Source organism: Gadus morhua, chromosome 4 (assembly GCF_902167405.1).
Source record: "Gadus morhua chromosome 4, gadMor3.0, whole genome shotgun sequence".
Classification (NCBI taxonomy): Eukaryota; Metazoa; Chordata; class Actinopteri; order Gadiformes; family Gadidae; genus Gadus; species Gadus morhua.
In genome coordinates this window covers 10,025,427-10,046,671 of record NC_044051.1, presented here as the reverse complement: position 1 = coordinate 10,046,671, position 21,245 = coordinate 10,025,427, and the positions used below count along the sequence as shown (strand labels likewise).

The window sequence follows — 21,245 nt, the reverse complement described above, 5'->3', positions numbered from 1 at the left end:
CTACAATGATTGTTTTCGAGTACGTCGTCTGCATTACAGAGCGGTAATCGATTTTAAAGAAATGTAAGCGTTCCATTATAACTGTCCCCCGTAAATGTGATAAAAGAGCCATTTGTCAAGATCATTGCACTGTCGCAACTCAACCACTAGGAGTCATTGTTGAGTCAGATTCCACCAAGCACTACCTGCACTTAATAACCTGAGGATGTGGCTCGTCGACAAGCACTAGTTGAATGGTATTTTAGTATTTTGATCTTGAGACATTTGGAGCTTAATCCTATACGTCTGTAAAATGCGTAATACCCATCTAATCTTAAGTCATTAATAATGGTGTAATTATTTAGAAGTCATGCAGTGTTTGGAACATCTGTGAACGTAACCCAAGGTAACGCAGTTCATTTATAATTATCGGTAGCCTACAAAACATTGTCGAGAATAAAGATTCTTCCAAAAAATATAAGCAGTAAACTGAACCCTTCATTTCGATTTGTTTTGTTGTGAAAACAATAGAAAAAAAAAGAACTTCAGGTAATAACCAAACACATTTTGCCCTGTCTCTTTAACCAGCAAGACTGTCAATCATATTTAGTCTGGTCCCTCCCATTTCTTGCAGCTCTCTGCTGCTACACTGAGATGGGGACACACACAGCACCATCACAGCCAAGGAAATGTCTGTAAAACCACATATATCAGGATGGGCCACTGAAATGGGATAAGACGGCGGAAGAAAGACCAATTCTTCCAGGATATTTGAACGCGAGGCAGACTGGATAATCTTGATTTTTCTGCGAAAAGTGATTTTCTTTTCGCTTATTGCCCCTTTCTCCAACATTCGCCTTGGACGTTGCTGGTAGGTACAAAGGGTTTGAGAAATACTGTGTTATGAATGAACCGTGGGCAAGTAAATGGCGAACGGCCGCATCGGCTATGTGGTGTAAAGTGTTGATGAAGAGTAAATAAATAAGGAGCCTTTTGGTTTTACTTCTCCCCACACCACGCTACAGTCAAAATCCAGGTCTGAGCGAAGACAGATGCTGTCATTGTGTTGCGTCTGAGATTTTTCTCTCTACAGATCGCTAAGGGACTCTTTTTTTCTTGGAATAATGCACGACCAACGGGAAGCCAATTCACATTTTCCCGTGTTATACACATCCCCCGATGATATTATACACAGGCAGCCGCTCACTTCTGCTCAGATTTATTATTGCCACTGCGAAACCGCGGATAAGTGTAAACAGTTAGATTGTGCAGTTTGGATCGGATTTGCTGTATTGTAATTATTGTTGGGTTGTGGGATTTTTTTTTTCTTCCGTTTCGATACCAATTTCCCCGTGTCGAAAGCAGGACTGTAAGCGACCGACCGTGCAGCCTACCGCTGACATCATCCCCGTGTGGACAATGGTGGAACCGGTGGGATTCATTGAAGCGTGGAAAGCTCAGTTCCCAGAGTCTGAGCCCCCTAAAATGGAGTTGCGGTCTGTGGGGGGCATCGAACAGGAGCTGGAGAAATGCAAAGCCACTATTAGACGGCTGGAACAAGAGGTGAACAAGGAGCGTTTTCGCATGATCTACCTGCAGACTCTCCTGGCCAAGGAGAGGAAGAGCTACGACCGTCAACGATGGGGCTTCCGGAAGACTCCGATCAACGAGGGGGGCGACCCCAATGCCACACAGGGCGCCGACTGCCCGTCCCAGCAGCCACACATGCAGGAAACCGGGGGAGTCGGCGTGGTCGGTGGCACCGGGGAAAGAAGCCGCTTCCAGCCTGTGGCAGAATGCGGGAGGTCCAAGCCCAGACCCCCTCCGGCGAGGAAGTCGGCCTCCCACGGAGACGGCCTGGAGCTCCAGTCTGCGTTTGAGGTCCCCCAGCAGGCAGAGTCCTGCGACAGCCTGGACGGCCTCTCGCCCTCCAAGCAGCAGAGAGGGGGCGGAGCCTCGGTGTCCCCGCGGCGGCCCGGTCTGACTCCGGACAAGGACCTCCCCATCGACCCCAAGGACAAGCTGGGCATGGGCCTCGGCGTGGCCGCCCTGCGGTCCAACTTCGAGAGGATCAAGCGGGCCAACTCGCACTCGGCCGGGGACGTTGCCAAGGCGACGGACAAACCGATGCAGCAGCAGCAGCAGCAGCCGCCGCAGCCGCCGCCGCCGTTCTACACCAACATGGAGTTCCACCACGACCGGGGCCTGGTGCGGGTCAACGACCGCGAGGTGTCGGACCAGATCAGCACCCTGGGCACACAGGCCATGCAGATGGAGCGCAAGAGGTCCCTGCACTCGTTGCCCGGCAACCTGGCCACGGCGGCGGGGGAGCTCCGGACCCGGCCCGTGTACCGAGGGCGGTCCACGGAGAGCACCTGCGGCTACGACGCCGAGTACGAAGACGGGGAGCCCAACCCGCGGCACCCGGCCCGCGCCAACGGCGGGAAGCCGCCGCCGCCGCCGTGGCAACCGTCGGACTTCCAGGTGTACTCCAGCGTCTACGTGGGCGGGGTGATGATGGGCGAGGGCGGGGGCGGGGGAGGCGGGGCTGGGGGTGTAGCCGTAGGGGGAGGGGGGGTGATGATGAGGGAGCACGGAGGGGGAGGGGATGACCACCTCCTCACCTGGCCCCGCCGCTCCTACTCCCCGGGGAGCTTTGAGGACGCGGGCGGCGTCGGCGGGGGCGGCGGCGGCGGCGGCGGCGGCTACACGCCGGACTGCAGCTCCAACGAGAACCTGACGTCCAGCGAGGAGGACTTCTCCTCGGGCCAGTCCAGCCACGTCTCGCCCAGCCCCACCGCCACCTCCGCCAGCACGGCCGGCACCACCGCCTTCCGCCGGCCCTACCGGGAGAAGAGCCGCTCGCCGTCGCAGAACTCCCAGAACTCCCAGCACTCGTACGACAGCAGCAGCCCGCCCACGCCGCAGTCCCAGAAGCGGCAGCACCACCGGCCCCAGGGGGGCCACGTGGTGATGTCGGAGGCCACCATCGTCAGCGTGCGCAAGACGGGGCAGATCTGGCCGCCCGCCTCCCACCACGACGGCGCCCCCCACGGTAAGGCCGTCCCCCACGGGGACGCTTTTCCCGCTGGGTCGTTTGGTTGGTTTGCGGTGGATGTGTTTGTTGTGTTGAATCGGTCAAAGTGCTGCAAATGTTACAAGTAACTCAATTGTGTCCTACTTGACTCAAGTGCTGAATGTCTTTTTAAAGGGAAATGTGTCACTGTTAGTAAACAAAGGTGTGTAGGAGAACCAGGGGTAAAATCCTATATTTTTGACAGTCTCCACTGCCAGGTTGTGAACGTTTAATTAGGCCTTGGTGAGGGCCTTTTCGTGAGGTCAAAGGGCCTTTTTAACGTCAGGATGAAGGGACGTGTGTGTGTGTGTGTGTGTGTGTGTGTGTGTGTGTGTGTGTGTGTGTGTGTGTGTGTGTGTGTGTGTGTGTGTGTGTGTGTGTGTGTGTGTGTGTGTGTGTGTGTGTGTGTGTGTGTGTGTGTGTGTGTGTGTGTGTGTGTGTGGCTCCGTCTGAGCAGCAGTTGATTTGGATATCCACCTACGAGAGAGGGTTAAGCTTCCCTTACAAAGCTCATACACAATGCCGGTGTTAAAAAGTATCTCAAATGGGTTGCAACCGAGGGGGATAAACCTTCCCACCTTCTTCCAACTCTTGGCACATAAAGCCTTTTTCTATATCTCAGTGTTCCTGTTAGGGCTGAAATGGGGTTCACCTACACTTCAATGATACCTTTGTTACATCCTACCCTCAAGAGATCTTTTTCCCTAAAACCTATAAAATGCTTTACTGATAGTCTGTTCTAAGTATATTGGCAGGCTAGTTCAAGTGTGTGTGTGTGTGTGTGTGGTCTTTGTTCCCTCAGGGACTTTATTTTATAGATGATGTCACCCAACACAATCACAACCTGACCTGCAGAAAGAGCAGAATTTTTAAACATGTTATTTTCAACAGCTCAATGTGTGATGTATTAATGCCTGTGACAATTAGAACACCAGCTTCTTGGCTTTCGGCGCCTGTAAGGCTCTGTTCTCCATACTGCTCTCTCTTTGGACTCTGAACAAGTATCCCTGTAATACCTAGCTCATCAGCTCTGAGCACGGTGCCTTGCAGAGTCTAATTCAAAACCTCCCACACTCCTTCTCTCCTGTTCCACGCTCTCCGAGCCATTAGCTGGAGCGATCAAAGCTCTAATTTACTAGCTCCCTACAAATAGAACAGCAGCTCGTCGTGGCCTAGCAACGTAGCCTGGAGCTACATGCATGGGCCCCATGCCCGGCTAATTTACTGCCAGGTGAACTTGGCCCTGATCTTCATAGAGGTATCCAGTATTCAGACCACTTAAAAAGAGATGAAACGATGAGTGGAAGATCAGATGTTTGATTTTAAAACATTCTCCCAAGGTTTTTTTTGGATTTGTTTTATGGCAGATGGAATAGAGGAGCATTTTTGGAGAGGGGGGGGGAATTGTTGAAGGAGGCAGGGGTTAAAGAGAGGCACAGATGGAGGGAACACTCCCGTTGCATAATACACACGCACGCGATGGCAACCATCAACACATGGGTGACTTCATCTAGATACTTCTGCGTGATGACCAGGTGCTAAGCCTATGTTTTCAAATGCCACACAGTTAAAAAAAAGTTCTTTGTGGATGAATACATCACAAAGCATGTAATATTACATAGCAGTGGTTATTATATGCTTACATAATAAACCATTTCGACCCTAGATAGCACTAGTACTTCTTAACCATGTGCACCCACTCGTCTGAGGGCTAAAATGTGTGAGGTTGTGACTACCAGTGCGCTGATGCTACCGACACGTGGGCTTAAACGTGCTAGAGTGCAACTCGCATATGACTACCAGTGTGCCGATGCTACATGGTGAGAGAGCTAAAACCTGCTTGAGTGCTACTACCATGTGACTACTAGCACATGCCATGGCTCAAACGTGGGTCTTCTATGGGACAACCAGTGCAATACGCGAGAGAGCTAAAATATGCTACAATGTGACTACAAGGGCATGGATGGAACACACACTCTGGGGGCCTCCCCCCCGCGAGTATCCCCCCCACCGCCCCCGCTAGCCTCTCATATTTTTCTATTTATTTAATTATATTTGTAAGTGGCTACACAGAACAGCTGCTGTGTTTGTTTGTGAGAATACGCAGGGAAAGCCCTACAAGATTGAGAGACCTGTTTATTTTAAAGACATTTAATACATTTCGTCTAGGCCTGCCTTAAAGAATGATAGACCCTGATATACACACAGACAGAACCCAGGTATAGTTCACAGTGGTGCTGTCATGACTGCTCCCCTCTCCTTCAAGCAGAGCCTTTCTTTTTGGCGAGGTTTGGGCTTGGGTGGCGTGTCTGCGGGCCTCAGCCTTCGTCGGCCACACCTTCTCGGACATTTGGTCCCGTGTCTTTTTTTTAATGGGGGCTCACGTCTTTTGATCTAGCACGAACAGGAGCCCTTTTCCCCTGCGAGTCATTTTTCTTTGCACGCCTGGGGTGTGTCCACTTGTTACATTTCTACGTGTTTATTTAACTTACACGGCCCCTAAAATAGCCGTACTTGTTATGGTTACATGTGGCATCGCACCGGTGCGAGTTTGTTTGACGGAACCTGAAGAAAAGGAGCTTTCATATAACACTGCCATTACATGGGTGGCAGCAGACTGTATAATGTTCTATTTGCAGCGATTCACAACATACCTGTGGGTGGGTTACTGCAGGACAAGCCTGGCCTCTGCTTCAATGGCCACATTGTCCATCCCCTCCGGCCGCTGCTGAGCCCTCGGATTGGCTCCTTCATCGTGCGTGTGCGTGTGTGTGTGTGTGTGTGTGTCTGTGTGTGTGTGTGTGTGTTTGTCCCTGAGGGATTGTTATTTTATTTTGAAAGCTGATGTCACCAAACACGTTCACATCCTGACTCGCAAAAAGAGCCACCAGACCTACGGGTAAACTCTAACCACATGTGTGTAAAATATTAACGACTTGGTCAATTAGAAGTCTCTTGGCTGTCACGGACTGTAAAGCCTTTCTTTATTTTTCAAATAGAAACACTTTGCACTGCTGCTGTGTGACACAACCATTAAGTCGTCATTTTCGAAAGCGGGGGTGAGGGAGATAGTTTGTGACTACGAGGCAAGTAGAGATGTTTTCGCCATCTAAAGGGGCTTCAGTGGTGGAGAGGGAGAGGGAGAGGTGGGGGAGTGACCGTAGCAGGAGGTAACCTAGTTCCCAGGCGTTCTCATCTCACGCAACGCCGGGAATGGGGTACCTTCTTGGCCAGAGAGAATGAATGGGTTCCCAATATGCTCAGCCAACGCTGAGTCAGCGTTGGCTGTTTTAGGGTACATGGTTAAAGAAGTGCACGGCATCATTTCCACTGCAAGGCCATCATCCTCCGCTGGAGCAGATAGGCTAGTTCTGGAGGTAATCCCAACATTACCACTGAATGTCTGAATGCGTGTACTCCAGTCCAGAGCACTGGACTGCAATGCAGGATGTGGGGTTAGCGAAGGTCATGTCAGGTTGAAGCATGGGTTTCACTGTCCACAATGGTGGTTCCCTTTTTCTGACACTGAAAACCCAGGATCAACTCTGGGTTTTTCACTAGCTGGTTTGGGAAAACCTGGCTGTATTTAACCAGATGGAACCACGGTCGTCATGGCGATCTTGCGTCATCGTGGTTGCTAGGCTTACTGAAGCCAGCTAATGAAAAAATACCCTGGGTATGTTGAACTCGCTTCGTGGTATAGATCCCAGGTCAGACGGAGCAAATCTATTTATCAACATCCCTGGAAAATGTTGGTGACTTGTTTCCTCTTGTGACCCGTGTGCCCTGACTCTAACATCCGCCATTTTGGCCCCGAGTTCAGAGCCAGTGGTGGCCCAGTCGTTTCGATAGGCTGCCGTAGCAGGAAAATTACTAGCTGGCTTACATGTTTAACCGCTCCTCGCAGGCATTGCCTGGGTCTTCTGGGTTTTCTGCATTTCTGGAGACATCTCTGTGAGCTGTTCATCTCAGGAAGTCCTCCCCAGAGACTGGGCTCAGCGCAGGGGTCAGAGTTCAAACCACAGAAACCGCTGACAGTGTTGGATTTGGAACCAACATGGCCGCATGGCATCTGAACGTCAAACAGACAAACCTCCTTTTAAAGTGGTGGCCAGTCTGGTTTAGAGAGATCTATCTAGATCTCTGTCTAGTCATGTAAAACACTCCTCCTTTATCCCTAATCTCCACCCTCTAGTCTAGAGGATTACAAACTGGATTAGAAACTGGCTAACAATCAGATCAACATTAGCCGTCTTCCTCAGCTAAACATTTCACTAATACATGTTGTTCTATTGTGTGTGTGTGTGTGTGTGTGTGTGTGTGTGTGTGTGTGTGTGTGTGTGTGTGTGTGTGTGTGTGTGTGTGTGTGTGTGTGTGTGTGTGTGTGTGTGTGTGTGTGTGTGTGTGTGGACACTTAATGGACACCTAATCTGTACTTAAAGGAGGTGTAAAGTGATTGGGTTTCACTTAATCCTCAATGTATTGAATATGAACGGCTTTCACCAAAATCTTGGAGCTAAATGGCAGCTAGAAATGGCAGAAGATTTAACAGTAGCGGTAACCATGTTAAGCTGTAAATACAGCTTATTGAATTAAATTAGGCTTTACCGTAAACTGTAGGTATGCACCAGAGTACGGTGCATAGATATCATTTCCATGGCAACACTGAGTGGTTGGTGATGGGGGTGGAAGTCCTAGCGACACTTGGCTAGCAGTTCTAGCATTGTGTACCCATTCCACTGTCAGAAGACCACGCACGCCAAACACACACGCACACTCACGCACACACACACGCACACACACTTTAGCTAGCAGTGTTACCCACTCCACTGTCAGAACACCTCCTATACCTACACTCTTTCCAGTCCCTTATTACCTGCTCTTCTTCCATCTCTTTTATCTAGCTTTTCTATAAATATAATTTACAGCCTGCTGCTATTCCTCTGACACAAGCAAACATCTATCACACACGCACACACACGGATGCATTTAAATGGGCATGGACATGAATCTGTACATGTAGCCACTAACTACAAACCTTCCTTGTCAAACCTTCATCTTTCTCTTATACGATGTTCTCTATCGCCCCCCCCCCCCCCCCACACACAGTGTGAGGCTGTGTGTGTGAGTGTGTGTGTGAGGCTGTGTGTGTGTGTTTATTGGATGAGCTGATGCAGATAAGATGAGGATACAGGAACGGTGTGTTTTGAGGCCGTAAATGGGAGCAGAGTTAATGAGTAACGTGTTGCAGCTGAGCGCTAGTGAGCACAGAGTCACGGAGCAGGTTAGGTAGGTCACTGTTTAAAGTCTTGTCTGAATCGTTACTTCAAACATAGGTCGACAACATTCCTGTATTATTTTGGGCTAAGATCCTCTGCTCCCAAAGTTGGGTCTGGAAGTATCGCGGAAGAGAGGCGCTTGATGAACGAGTAAATGAGGGGAGGGGAAGGGGAGGAAAGAGTAAACAGGTTGGAATTTCTGGAATTTTATAGTGTGTACACATCCATACACACCATCTCTCTATACTGCATGTGAAAGACAGCTGTGTGAGTGGGGAAGTGGAGTGTTGTGGGGGCTGGGCTAGAAGATGGCCCCGGCTAACCTTATCAGAGTACATCACATCTTTATGTTCAGAAGGGGAGGAGGAAGAAGAGAGGCCGCAATACACATGCAGATGTTTATTTAGTTTGGTGTAGGGAGCAGTCAGCATGATCTTTGTAGACCTCCTGTTATTTGTAGAAAGAGGGAGAGAGGGAGAATTGCTTCTTAATCTTTTCATACGTGTGGTGGCAGAGCTAGCCACACTATTGATATTTTGTGTGTAATTATAAGTGTGGTTGCAAAGCAAGCCCAATATGGTAACATATTCTAAGCCCAGTATCTTTGGATACCTATTGTATGTCTAGAAATTCCTCCTGTTATAATTCTGGTCTAAAACTCACAGCTCTGGCCCCTCATCCACTCAAACACTTGGGACTCGACAAGTGAAACACAACCGAAAGGAAGGAGGTCTCCAAAAAGTTCGGTACCACTTGACCACAGGGGGCTCTATATCTGGCGTTCCAACCCTAAACGGCCGTGCCCCCCCGCCCTGTTTGAGGAACTGTTCTGAAACTTGGTAGAAGGCCCTCATTTGACGTAAAGTGATCCATAAAGTCGAGCTGGTTTGACGTTTCTGTAGCTTGAAAGTTTTGGAAAAGATTGACATTTTTTGGCTTAAACCCAAATGACAAACAATTTGGTAAACATCCTCCCTAATCATGATATTTTACTTATATTAGCCTTGCTAGCGTTAGCATGTTAGCATGCTGATGGGAAAAAAACTGTGCATGCGAAGAGGTGGCTCATGCAACTTCACACGTCTTCTTCAGAAAATCCACATGGCGACAAGTCTAGTTTTAGTTTTGCTCGGCTGTCGTCAAAGCCTAGAGCCACTGTGTTGGATGCGGTCGCTGTAACTCTTAACTCCTTCCATCTGGCCTTACCGCCACCACAAACCAGCTCTCTCCTTCCTTCTGAACCCCCCCCCCCCCCTCTCAGCTCTTATTCTAACCGGTTCCCACCACAAACCACCTCTTTTTCCTCTTTCCATTCGCTCACTGAGTTCAAATGCCATTTACAAAAGTAAGAGGGCCAGTAGTTTGAAGTGTCGCGAACGGTGCACCTGCTTGTGTATCCAGAAGGTGTTTTTTTTAAGGTATCTCTTCCGGATAAAGTTCTTTATGTCCTATTTCCGAAGTGGACCTGTGCTAGTTTTAGCTTGTTGAAAAGATTTAGGGTTGTTTGGTTCCCATATTCAATATTTTTAAAATGTTACCGTTGGTGTTCATATTATTGATATTGAGTAAGGCTTTATTTATCTTTAACATGTTCCTCGTCATGAATTTGCCTTCTCCATAAGCATTTCATGTTGAAGTCACTTCTTGACTTGGACAGGTCTGTGTCTTTTCTGACACGTTCAAGTGTCGTTTTTTCTGGTCCTGCTTTAGTTTTAAACGTCTTTTACAATGCATTTCTTCTCAGCAAGTCTTTAGTTTGTCCCAATTCACAAGCCTACACATGAACAGCCGTTGAGTAGGTGATGGACTGTGCTGAATGTATGCAGGTTAAACGGTCAACCAGGCTGTTTGTAAAGGTGAAGTTTTGACGTATGTGGTTCATATGTAAACACGTCAATTATGCGTACCAGGAATGTTGCTGGGTTAGCATTCCAGTTTATTGTTTCCATAAGGTACAGCTTTGGGGTTCAACCCGCCCTGGACCAAAAGCTGATAAAAAAGCTGCTGTATTATGAATAATTCATATTTATAATGCATTATTAAACAATGCATTATAATTGTGTTTCTCGGTTTGTTATCGTGTTTCCATCTCCCCATAACATATGCATTTAAATAGATGTTCCCAATGTGCAGCCTCTGATTAATTTCGACAAATCAAGAAAAGAACACACACACACACACACACACACACACACACACACACACACACACACACACACAGAGAGTTGAAAGGCCGCTAAGTATTCAATATTTATATTTTTTCCTACCGTGACACCACCCTAACCCCCCCTGAAAGAAGAGGGGGTCTCAGGAGGGTTCTTCATCCATTATTGAAGCCTGCAGCCCTCCTCTTGCTAAACTGGATCTGAGTGTGCTGCAGGGGTGTCATGTTCCCTGCCATGAGACACAGCACTGGGTCACAGCCACAGAAAGCCACTCTACCATGTCCAGAAAGAGAAAGACACACACGTATACATAGACACCCACACACATGTTCTAGTGTTTGTGCGAGTAACTTTTGCGCTAATCACTTTGGCTGAATTTTTGGGTTGGGATCCGCTAGGTTCGATTCAAATTGGTGGTCCTATGCAATGTGTCCGCTCACTTGTCCTCAAAGTCCTGTCCATAAAGGCACAAAAGAACACCCGATGCCCCGGGTAGGAAAGCTGTTGTAGGAGATTCATGATGGTCTGGGTCTTGGACAGGGGAGATGTTGCAGATAAATGATTCCTGTGGTCTGGGTCAGGGAAGTGTTAACTTATTGGATAAGGGAATCCATTCTGATGTACCTCAACGCAGAAAGGCCATAAATGTGAAAGGGTAAAAATATCATTATGGCTAAGGCCTCCCTACATTTTATTTCATATTTCGGTTATGGTTTGTGTGACCTTCAAATCTCCTTCACAGACCTCAGCCTAGCCAGTTACACCACTCATTACATATACTACATCATGACTCCTATGTTTCCTTGCTGCCACCTATGGAAGTCTGTATTTTGCAGGAGGGGGTCTTGCACCTTGCGGGACAGGTATGGAACGATAGCCGACGAGTGTCTGATCTTCCAGACCCAGGGGAGTAAATACCGTTCCGCTACGCAGCATATAGACAATTTGTTGTTGTGCGGGAATCTGGAGCCCTGGGAGTCGTTGTATCCAATTTCTGTGCGTGTGGAAGATGCACAAACGTTACCCAGAGGTTTCGTCACGAGTACGCAAGCTAAGCTATAAAAGTACTGTGTAAGGCGGTTATTTACATTGTACAAAACGGATATTTAAGTTGAGCATATGCAGTACAATGCAGATTTATTTATTATATATTTTATCATATATATATGTATTTATTAGTTTTTATCACTCTACATAATCTGGCTCCGGTTGTTTGGATAAAAACATGAATGTAAAATCTTATCCCATCCCCAGAACTTCTTTCACTGCCCTGATACTTGCACGCAGATACAGTAAACGAGAGGGAAGTGTCTCTCTTTCTGTTCAATACACTTCGCCGCCCTCGTTGTGTTAAATGTTTCATGGCAGCCATTGTCTTTCTGTTAACGGTACTAACGGAAAGTTAGAGGACTCACTGTGACGAAGCAGTGATTTTAATAGTCCACACGGTCTACATCTCCTGCCTTCACCCTGCATGCCCCCCCTCTCCTCACACATTACCTCCCTCGGTCTTGTTCTTATGTTCTCAGTGTTATGTTGATGTATTTAATGTGGTGCTACATGATAAATCACACAGTTGGCAGGCGTTCTCTTTTCGCTCTCGGTCTCTTGCTCCCTCGCTCGATTTTTTTTCAGCCAAAAATACAGCCCTCGGTATACTTGTGCATTGGTCCGTTAAACTTGTATATTTGCACTCTGTGTGCCTTGGGCTTGAAGCATTCATGTGTGGCCTATCAATACTCCATTTATCAATTGGGTTTTATTGGGCTTTTTGCGTTATATTGTGGATCGATGGTGGTTATATCAAATAGCATTATGCATATCTTCTTTTCTTCTATCGTGGCTAAAAGCTCCTATTGGATTTAGTTGGACTTAGATAGACTGGTTCTATATTTGGCCCCCAATTTTCTCTAGCGCTTTTACTCCCAAGGTCAAAAGGACACCCTAGCTTAACTAGCTGATATTTATTTGACAACAAAAGCGTTAGACAGGTATTCAGGAACTTGCCAAACGTGTAAAGGGGCCAGTGAACCCAAAAAACGGGGTTATAATTCTATGTTTCGGCCATTCCTCGCCAACCAGTTTATGAACATTCTAGTCTGCTCCGAGCTACGCTCCCGTTCATTTGGTGATGACAGAGTGCCTTTGTGGAGGCACTTAGAGAGTATGTGTGGATGTGTGGAGCTCCCTCTTGGGAGCGGTTCAAGTGGTGGGCCGGGTACAAGAGGGCTCAGCTTCTCTAACACTCAAAGTATAACGCCATGGTCAACATGGCTCATTATAAAGCGCATACTCAATGACGGGGAGCCAAAAACGGTGAAAAGTAGCTGAGTCGTGACGGTGAGCCGGAACTGTGGGACCCGCGTCCTTCCTCGTACTCCTAGGGGGGGTTGACCGGTACTATACTGCTATACTGGTCCTAATTCAGTTCGATCTGGAAAGGATATTCTAAACGGGAACAGCAGACCTTTTATAGCTATTGGCTGGGAAGCGCTTAGTCATCAGAGGAAAAAATACAGAGTCTCTTTTTAACTTGATGTGTCCTGGACTTCCCTGTCTCCAGCTGAATCATTGGTGTGTGTGTGTGGATGTGAGTGTGTGTGTGTGTGTGTGTGTGTGTGTGTGTGTGCGTGTGTGTGCCTCTGTGCGTGTGTGTGCGCCTGCGTGTGCGCACACAGTTTATTTGTGATTTCCTATCTATCATTTAAATTATATAAATGCCTGTGAGATGCGTGGCCCCCAACCTCTGTCACAAGACATCCAGAGCGCACGGGAGTCTGTCCGCGGTCGTTGCGCAGAAGGAGCGCAACGCGCTGAGCTTGGCCCCGGGGCCCCGGGGCCGCCAGGCCAGCCGCAGCAGAGGCGGCTTCGCTGTGGCGCCGCGAGCTCTCCCGAGTTCTCCGGCCGGAACACATCGTCGCTCCGGTCGTCCGCTTAAGTAACGTCGCCCACGTCATCGCCATTCATCAGCAGAAGATATGCCCAGGTGACCGTGGGGTTAGGAGGTCATTGAGGGCCCTGCTGAGACCCCCCCCCCTCTCCTGGCCCGGGCGTGTGAGCGCCCGGGCCAGGTACAGCGATAACATTGGACTCTCTTCACCGCTATTTTAGCCGTGTTCAAAGGCCTAAGGCTTAGTTATGGCTCCACGTCAAAACAACGCAAGGGGGTTTACGGACCCAAGGGCCGGACGTGCGCCTCCCAAAGATGTTAACCTTGCGTCGAGGCGACGCAGCAGCAAGGGCTGTGATTGGTCCGCTCTCTAAAACCCGACGCCGAGCCAAAACAGGTTCAAGAACTCCGTCGAAGCGTCTGCGTGGTCATTGCGTTGCGTCGACGTGGAGCCGTAACTGAGCCTTCAGCCCCCAGGTGAGAGGCGAGATGGATGACCACAACGTGCCAGGGGGTATCAGCTCGGGCAAAGGAAAAATGCATGATTCTTCAATCTCCATGCCGTGCATGCTTCTTTTACAGCTTGTTGGGTGGACCCTAGTCGGTAATGAGACAGAGAGAGGGAGAGAGCGAGATTAACTGACCACATGGGGCTTTGGAGCCCTCTCCCACACCCCTCCCTGCTCATGTCTTTCTCTTTGTTTGCCTTTTTTTTTTTTTACCTATTCTCTTTGTCCCCCTTTCCCTGTCTCTCCTCTCCTGTTCTTTCTTTCCATCGCGCTCCCTCCCTGCTCCTGTCTCTCCGTTTCACACCCGGGCGCACACACACACACACACACACACACACACACACACACACACACACACACACACTCAGGGCTTCCTGCCTCTCCCATTGTCGTCTTTGATTGACTGGTCCACTTATGGTGGAAAGTAGGTCGCGTGACGACTTTGTCCTATTTAGTTAGTTATCGTTTGAGTTTGACAAAGCGTGTCGTTTTGTTCTTGAATAGAATCTGTGTCTTATCTCCCTCTGTTTCACTCTCCTTTCTCTGTGCATCCCTCTCTTGTCTATATATATATATATACTGTAGCTTTCTTGATCAATTAAATCTCTCTCTCTCTGACTCTGCCTCACAGTATAACCGTCTTGCATTAATACACTCGGAACTGTTTCAAATCTCTCTGTCCCTCTCCCCCTCTCTCCCACTCTCGTTCTTTCTACCTCCATGTCTCTCGCCCACCTCTGGCAGACTAATCACTGTTTGTTGCCTTGGGCTCCATGCCAGAAGTTCACAACTATGCCCTCAAAGGTTACTTTTGTCACTCCAAGTGCCCCAGTAGCATGCCTCACTGAATCTGTTAACATTGCACATTACTCTGTGCATGCTTGTTAATTTTTTAACTTAAAATGTAAGATTGTGGTCTTTCCTGCTCTGCCAGTTAAGTTGACATATTTACAGCCCGTTGTAGCGCATTTTAGGCCGTGATATATCTATTAACATCTTCTTTAAACCAGGTTTTGTGTTGACATTTTTGCTTACAAACGGTACCTACTATTTAACTTAAATGCCAGTGCGTGACGCTGACCATTTGACCATTCCACTTGAGCATTTGTGTATTCTGTTGCATGTTATAGCAACACTTAAATCAATTGGGATTGAACGACTTGTGTATAAGTGAGTTTCGGTTGTCTATTGAGACTTAAGTACAAGTGCTTTCACAGCACATGCGTGAGCTCAGCAGCAGCTAGCTCAGCCTGCCTGACTCGTCTAATGACTTCAACTATGAGGGGAGGAAAAAGACACACGGGCAATAAAAAAAAAAAGCTCTGTCTGTGTCACACTAGGTGTAAACAAACCTCCTCCATATTTAAAATGTCAATATACTCTGTTACGCTGCTTTGTTTACATTGTGTAGTATAAACAGTGTCATAATTATTCACCACGCCCTGGTTTTGTTTCCTTGAAACATGTTAGACTGCTCTGTCTGCTTTCTGTCGTGTGTGTGTGTGTGTGTGTGTGTGTGTGTGTGTGTGTGTGTGTGTGTGTGTGTGTGTGTGTGTGTGTGTGTGTGTGTGTGTGTGTGTGTGTGTGTGTGTGTCTAAACTTATTATTTGACCAGTTCTTCTGCTTCCGTTTCCACATGCGTTTTCCAGTTGGGGTGAATCACTGCCCCTCTCTGTGCTAGTGGTCCCTGGTTGTTCACTGATGTTTATATGTTAGTAGGCCCCTGATAACAACTTGGAGAATGTTATTTACCAGATGGTCCAGTGACGATGAGGATGATGATGATGATGATGGTGATCATGTAATGACTCAGCTCCATACCCAGACAGATACGGGAGAAGGATAAACTCATGCTGCACATGAGTCTCAAATGTGTCTCGAGCCCTAGTCTTGCGACCATATTTTTAAGCTGTTTTTCACAAAAAACAACTGTGTGTGTGTGTGTGTGTGTGTGTGTGTGTGTGTGTGTGTGTGTGTGTGTGTGTGTGTGTGCGCATGCGTGGTCATGTACATGTATGAATTTGTGCCTATCCATATGTTAGTGGCTACATGTCCTGATTCATGTGTGTGTGTTGACATGCCCATTTAAGTGTCTATGTGCACGTGCATACGTGGTCATGTACATGTATGCATACGTTAGTGGCTACATCGACAGATTGATGCCAGTTCTCAGTGTGAGCGAGTACATGGGTGTTAGTGTGAGCCTCCGACCACGTGGTTCACTCCTCGTCTCTCCTGCTCGCCCTCCCTCCAGACGCTCTCATGAGCAGATTAATGGAGCATGCGGACCCTTCAGGGAAATAGTTTGTTTGTTGCTAAAAATACTCTTGTGATAATAGGCTCTGCTCTTCTCTCGGCACACACTCATGACGGTCGGCATGTATGTGTCATGTGTGTATCATCGTATTCCTCCTCGATTTGCGTGCATGACTCCCACGAGCCACGCACATCTTCCAGATGGTCGTATTGTAAAGAACACATTGTCCGTTGTATTATCCTCCCGTCTTTAATGGGGTAACGTAGGGGACACACGATGGTGAAAAACAAATCTGCCTTGCCTTGTGAAATTGGATTAATGGAACTATAAATGGAGAGATGCAGTGTATTGGGGAATTGAACAGGGAAATGTGATCTGTGGTGACGTTTCGTGAGCCAGTCGATAGGATTTGATACTGCTAGTCGCCTCCTGCTGCTTACGTCATTGTTTATTGTTCATTTTCCATTTTGGTTTACTTCCAGTAATCTGATTTGGATGGACCAAATTCCCCAGCTCTGTACTCTGCATATGTGCGGTATTGAATCTTTATTTCTAGTATTACATTGGAATAGCATTTGGCTGAATAAAGATTATTACAATACATATTTATCCTCTTTCTGTATATTCCATTGTTATAAGCCAAAATGATCTAGATTCACAGTGATGCATAGTGGGAAACGCCCATACATACTATATTCTTGAATTGTACTTGATGCCTGTTTTTTTATGTAAAAAATTGTGAATAAATTCTGATTCGGCTGAACCATAAGCTTGCACACCAACGTAACACTATGTTGATTTGCATGTTAGCAATGCGATCCATTAGTTTCCTCCTATGCATGAACAACATGGAGAATTGTCAACCGGCGTGTTACCTCTGTATGTGCGCTGTTGTAAAACAACAGAAGGAATAGAGCTGAATGTAGCTCTTTGTTTAGCACTGGCCGCTGTAGTGTAATCATGTGTAAGTGTTGCTCTTTGGTTGCATAATGACTTTCTAGCTATCATTCATTCTCCTCACTCACACACACACAAACAAACTTCTATCTCCACACATCCCCGTGTTCTGTCTGTCTCTCGGTCCCTTCGGCTGTTTGTTGTATTGCTGTTTTGCTCCCAAACTAGCAATTTGTTTTAGCTACAGGGCTGTACGGTAAACAATGCTCTTTGTTGAATGGCTTTTTGAAGAAACATAAAAAAAGGCTCCCGGGTTTAAATGTACTTCTGAAAACGATTACACAATAATGGATAAATAAAAAATATAACGGATGGTGGAAAGTAACGATTGTTCGAGAGCGAGGCAAAGAGATGATAAAAAGTTTGAAGTATCACCTCCCCTCACATGATAACAAGATCAATCTCCCAAAAACATTGAGCGACAGAAGCTAAATGCCGATAGAAAAGTATTCTCTTCTGATCTACATACAGTATCTATCTTAATGCTAATATTCAATTAACCCAATTGGTGTATAATGGATTGTAGTCTTGACAATCTGGCTATGTCATCAGTTTCCCACTGTGTGATGTGTATCGCACAGCCCTTTGTTTTTGCCTGTCAATCACAAACAGGTTTTGTATGCACGCTTTCAAATACCTCTTCAGTTAACGGTGGATTTCCGACGATGTGTAGAGGCAGGTGATGTGGTAGAGTTACATTAGTTTCACACCACACACGCACACTGAAACACACACCAACAGACACACACACACACATCACACACACACACCAACAGACAGACTGGTCGCATATGCCTGATTCATTATCACAAGCTCTCAAATGGCGGAAAAGTGAGTCCTTTGTTCTCCCTGGTGCCACACGTCTTGTTCCACTCTTCCTCCTCCTCTCCCTATGCTGTCCATCACTGTTTGGTCTATCTCTGTCTGATTCCCTTCCTCCTGTTTCACTCTTCTATCTGCTCAGCCCTTTTCCTATGCTTCCCTTGTAGTTGATTAGCTCCTCTCTGCTCTTGTCTTCAAGTGTATTCTCCTCCCCGTCTCCTCTGCTGAGATATGGGTCACCTGGAGTTCAATACAGATTCTCCACAGTCAAGAGTCTTTGTATGTTTGTGTGTGTGTGTCTTTGTAAGCATTGGTATTTATTTAGTGGCAAAGGAAATATTCACGTAAGAGAATGTTTGGCAACTGACTACTAATTTGGAAGACACAAGGACAAATCGAGACCTCAGATGATTTCTACTGTGGGTGTGAGGGTTTGCGGGCGGGCAGGCGTATCTTTAGCCCTTGAGCGACTCCGTTCTTGGCATGTGCTAAGCGTGTGGGACCGCGTTCACCAGAGCTGCACATCTGTCTAATGAGCGGCCTTGTGCTGCAGTGGACCATTACAGCCCGGGAACCACACACACACACACACACACACACACACACACACACACACACACACACACACACACACACACACACACACACACACACACACACACACACACACACACACACACACACACACACACACACACACACACACACACACACAGGAACATGCATCTAACAATAAGTAGAAACCCAATGGTATAATAATGACAGGCATAGTCCAAAGTCCCAGAGTGCTCTTCTCTGCTACATTCCCAATTCTTTACTCCATCTTCGTGTTGCATGTGGGGTGTTGGGGATGACCTTTCTGAACATTGTGTTTGGAGCGCACAATGTAACCTACTTTGTTTAATCGAGGCACTTGGGTGAAGTGTAGGGAATATGTTGGTTAGAGGTACCCTCTACTTGTAACCGCTGTTCTTTAGAGTTTGGATAAACTCGTTTTAGATCTGCGCCAGGCGCCTTTGGAAGGAGGGTTAAGCGGGCCACTGGAGTTGGTTATTTTAAAAGCCTTAGTAATGGTATAATACACCGTGCAAACGCTCACACAGGCTTTCCGCGGCAAGTCGACTCATGACTCGGACAATGCTCGATTTTAACATGTTACGGTCTTTTTAAATCTGTTAAATGAAAGCAAATAAAATACGTTGACTTTGTTTTTAATTCAACTTTCAGTTTTAAAACTCCAGGAAACGGTGATGTCGATCAGATGTGGATCCAGATATACCTTCGGAAATGTAACCATAACCAGAAGCTTGACATTTAAAGCCAGCCCTCCATTCCATTGAGAAAAGACGAGTAATTAGAAAGAAAATTCAGTGTCTCAGACCTCTGCCCGTTCTTTATAGTCGGCTGCATTTACTCTGACCTGTTAATGACCGGCTAATGAGTGTCCATTGTCGTTCAAATTGTCTAAATTAGCATCCGTGAGGGGGTCATGTAGGCCATGCATTCTGCAGGGAACAATGTTTTCTTTGTCTTATATGTATTATATTGCATTTTGCGACAGAAAAAATGTATCCGTGCTATTGAGCAAACTTCATTTTAGGTTTAACTGTGCTTCCTTTGTACATGTATAGCGCTGATATGTTTGTTACATGGTAAACCTTCCTCCATCTCATCTTCCTTTGAAAGATCTCGTGGGAGAATCAAACGTGCAATCGCCAGGGAATGTCACCGATATATGAATATATTCATATCTATAACATACATCTCATCATGCATAATATGTTCAATATAAAGTACCTCACAACAAACGGAATACATAATGCAAAACCATGATTGTCGGTACAATGCAAATATGTTTTCATTGGTGCCACGTCAGAAAGAGTTGGTGTGTATAGATGGACGCTATGAGACAATAGGGTCCATCCACTCCCATAGAAACGGGTTTGTGTTACATAAGGTGTCTAAGGTTTCCCCAGCTAGTATGTAACCTGCACTGCTACATCCCTCATCAGTCTACAGCGGCAGAGAGAGGAGGATAATGATAGCGAGAGAGGAGGGAGATACGAGGAGTAGAAGAGGAGGAGGAGGTGGAGGAGGAGCATTCAAGTGGTAGGGAAGACTTTTTCAGTAAGACAGGATTTTGGGCACAGGAATGTTTGAGTCACAGATGCAGGCCAACGTTTTTCATGTTTTTTAAAGCGCCTGATCTCGAGGAGCACTTTAGTTACCATCACACAGTGAAACCAGGCAGAAAACATGAATCTCCAAACGTCTTGTCTTTTCGTTGCTCCGGGGCCAGTTAGAGCGAGTTTCTACCCATCAAAATGTGATCTTAAAAGTAGGAATTGAAATCTCATCATTTCCACCCCCTGGGGGACGCAGATGAAATGAGATGAGTCGTTCTGTTTCTCCCCATACTTCATTCTCCGCTGTTGCTCCAAATGTCTAATGCAGCCTCCATCTCTCCTCATCTTTCTCCAAAAGTCTAGTTTGGCTTCTGTCTCTCCTGATCTTTCTCTAGAAGTCGGGTGTAGCTTCTGTCTCTCTCATCCTCCTCTAAAAGTCTAATGAAACCTCTGTTTCTCCTCATCCTTCTCTAGAAGTCTAGTCTAGCCTCTGTTTCTCCTCATCCTTCTCTAGAAGTCTAGTGTAGCCTCCGTTTTTCCTCATCCTTCTCTAGAAGTCTAGTGCAGCTTCTGTCTCATCTTTCTCTCTAAGTCTAGTGTAGCTTCTGTCTCATCATCTTTCTCCAGAAGTCTAGTGTATCTTCTGTCTCACATCATCTCTTTCTCCAGATGTCCAGTGTAACCTCGTTCTCTAGTCTCATTCTTCTCTAGATGTCTAGTATACCCTCTGTTTCTTCTCACCTTTCTATAAGTCTAGTGTAGCTACCCCCTCTTATCATCTGTAGCTCTAGAAGTCTAGTAGCCTCCATAACTCCTCTCTCTAGATGTCTACTCCGCTTCCCTTCTATTCCATCCCCATAATGTGCTTTCTTTTAGAATTGTATTTTGCTTTTCTAGTATACCTGGTTCTGTCTTGTATCACTCGCAGAGAGTTGTACATTTGGGGAAAATGTTGGACTGGAGTGCTATTTATTATGGAACAGATGTATAAATTAATGATGATGTTTTCTTTATCAACAACACATTCAGAGTGTGTGTGTGTGTGTGTGTGTGTGTGTGTGCGTGCATGGCGCGGCTGTGCTTTTCTGCTGAGGACAGGAAGACACTTTGTCACCTTAAAGACACACAAGCCATTCTGCTCTAAGCACCCCAGCGGTTCTCTGCTGGCTGTGTAGTTGCCACGGA

The 21,245-nt window shown here is 46.8% G+C and overlaps 1 protein-coding gene across 1 annotated transcript in view; it reads left to right on the top strand.

Moving 5' to 3' along the window:
* The first annotated feature begins 628 nt into the window (after positions 1–628).
* Positions 629–21,245, top strand: part of bcr (BCR activator of RhoGEF and GTPase) — a 57,496-nt gene continuing 36,879 nt past the window's right edge. The window contains exons 1-2 of the mRNA XM_030353663.1: positions 629–850; positions 1,345–3,034. Of these exons, the coding sequence (XP_030209523.1) occupies positions 1,399–3,034 (1,636 nt within the window). The 5' untranslated portion in view covers positions 629–850; positions 1,345–1,398. The remainder of the gene's footprint in view (positions 851–1,344; positions 3,035–21,245) is intronic.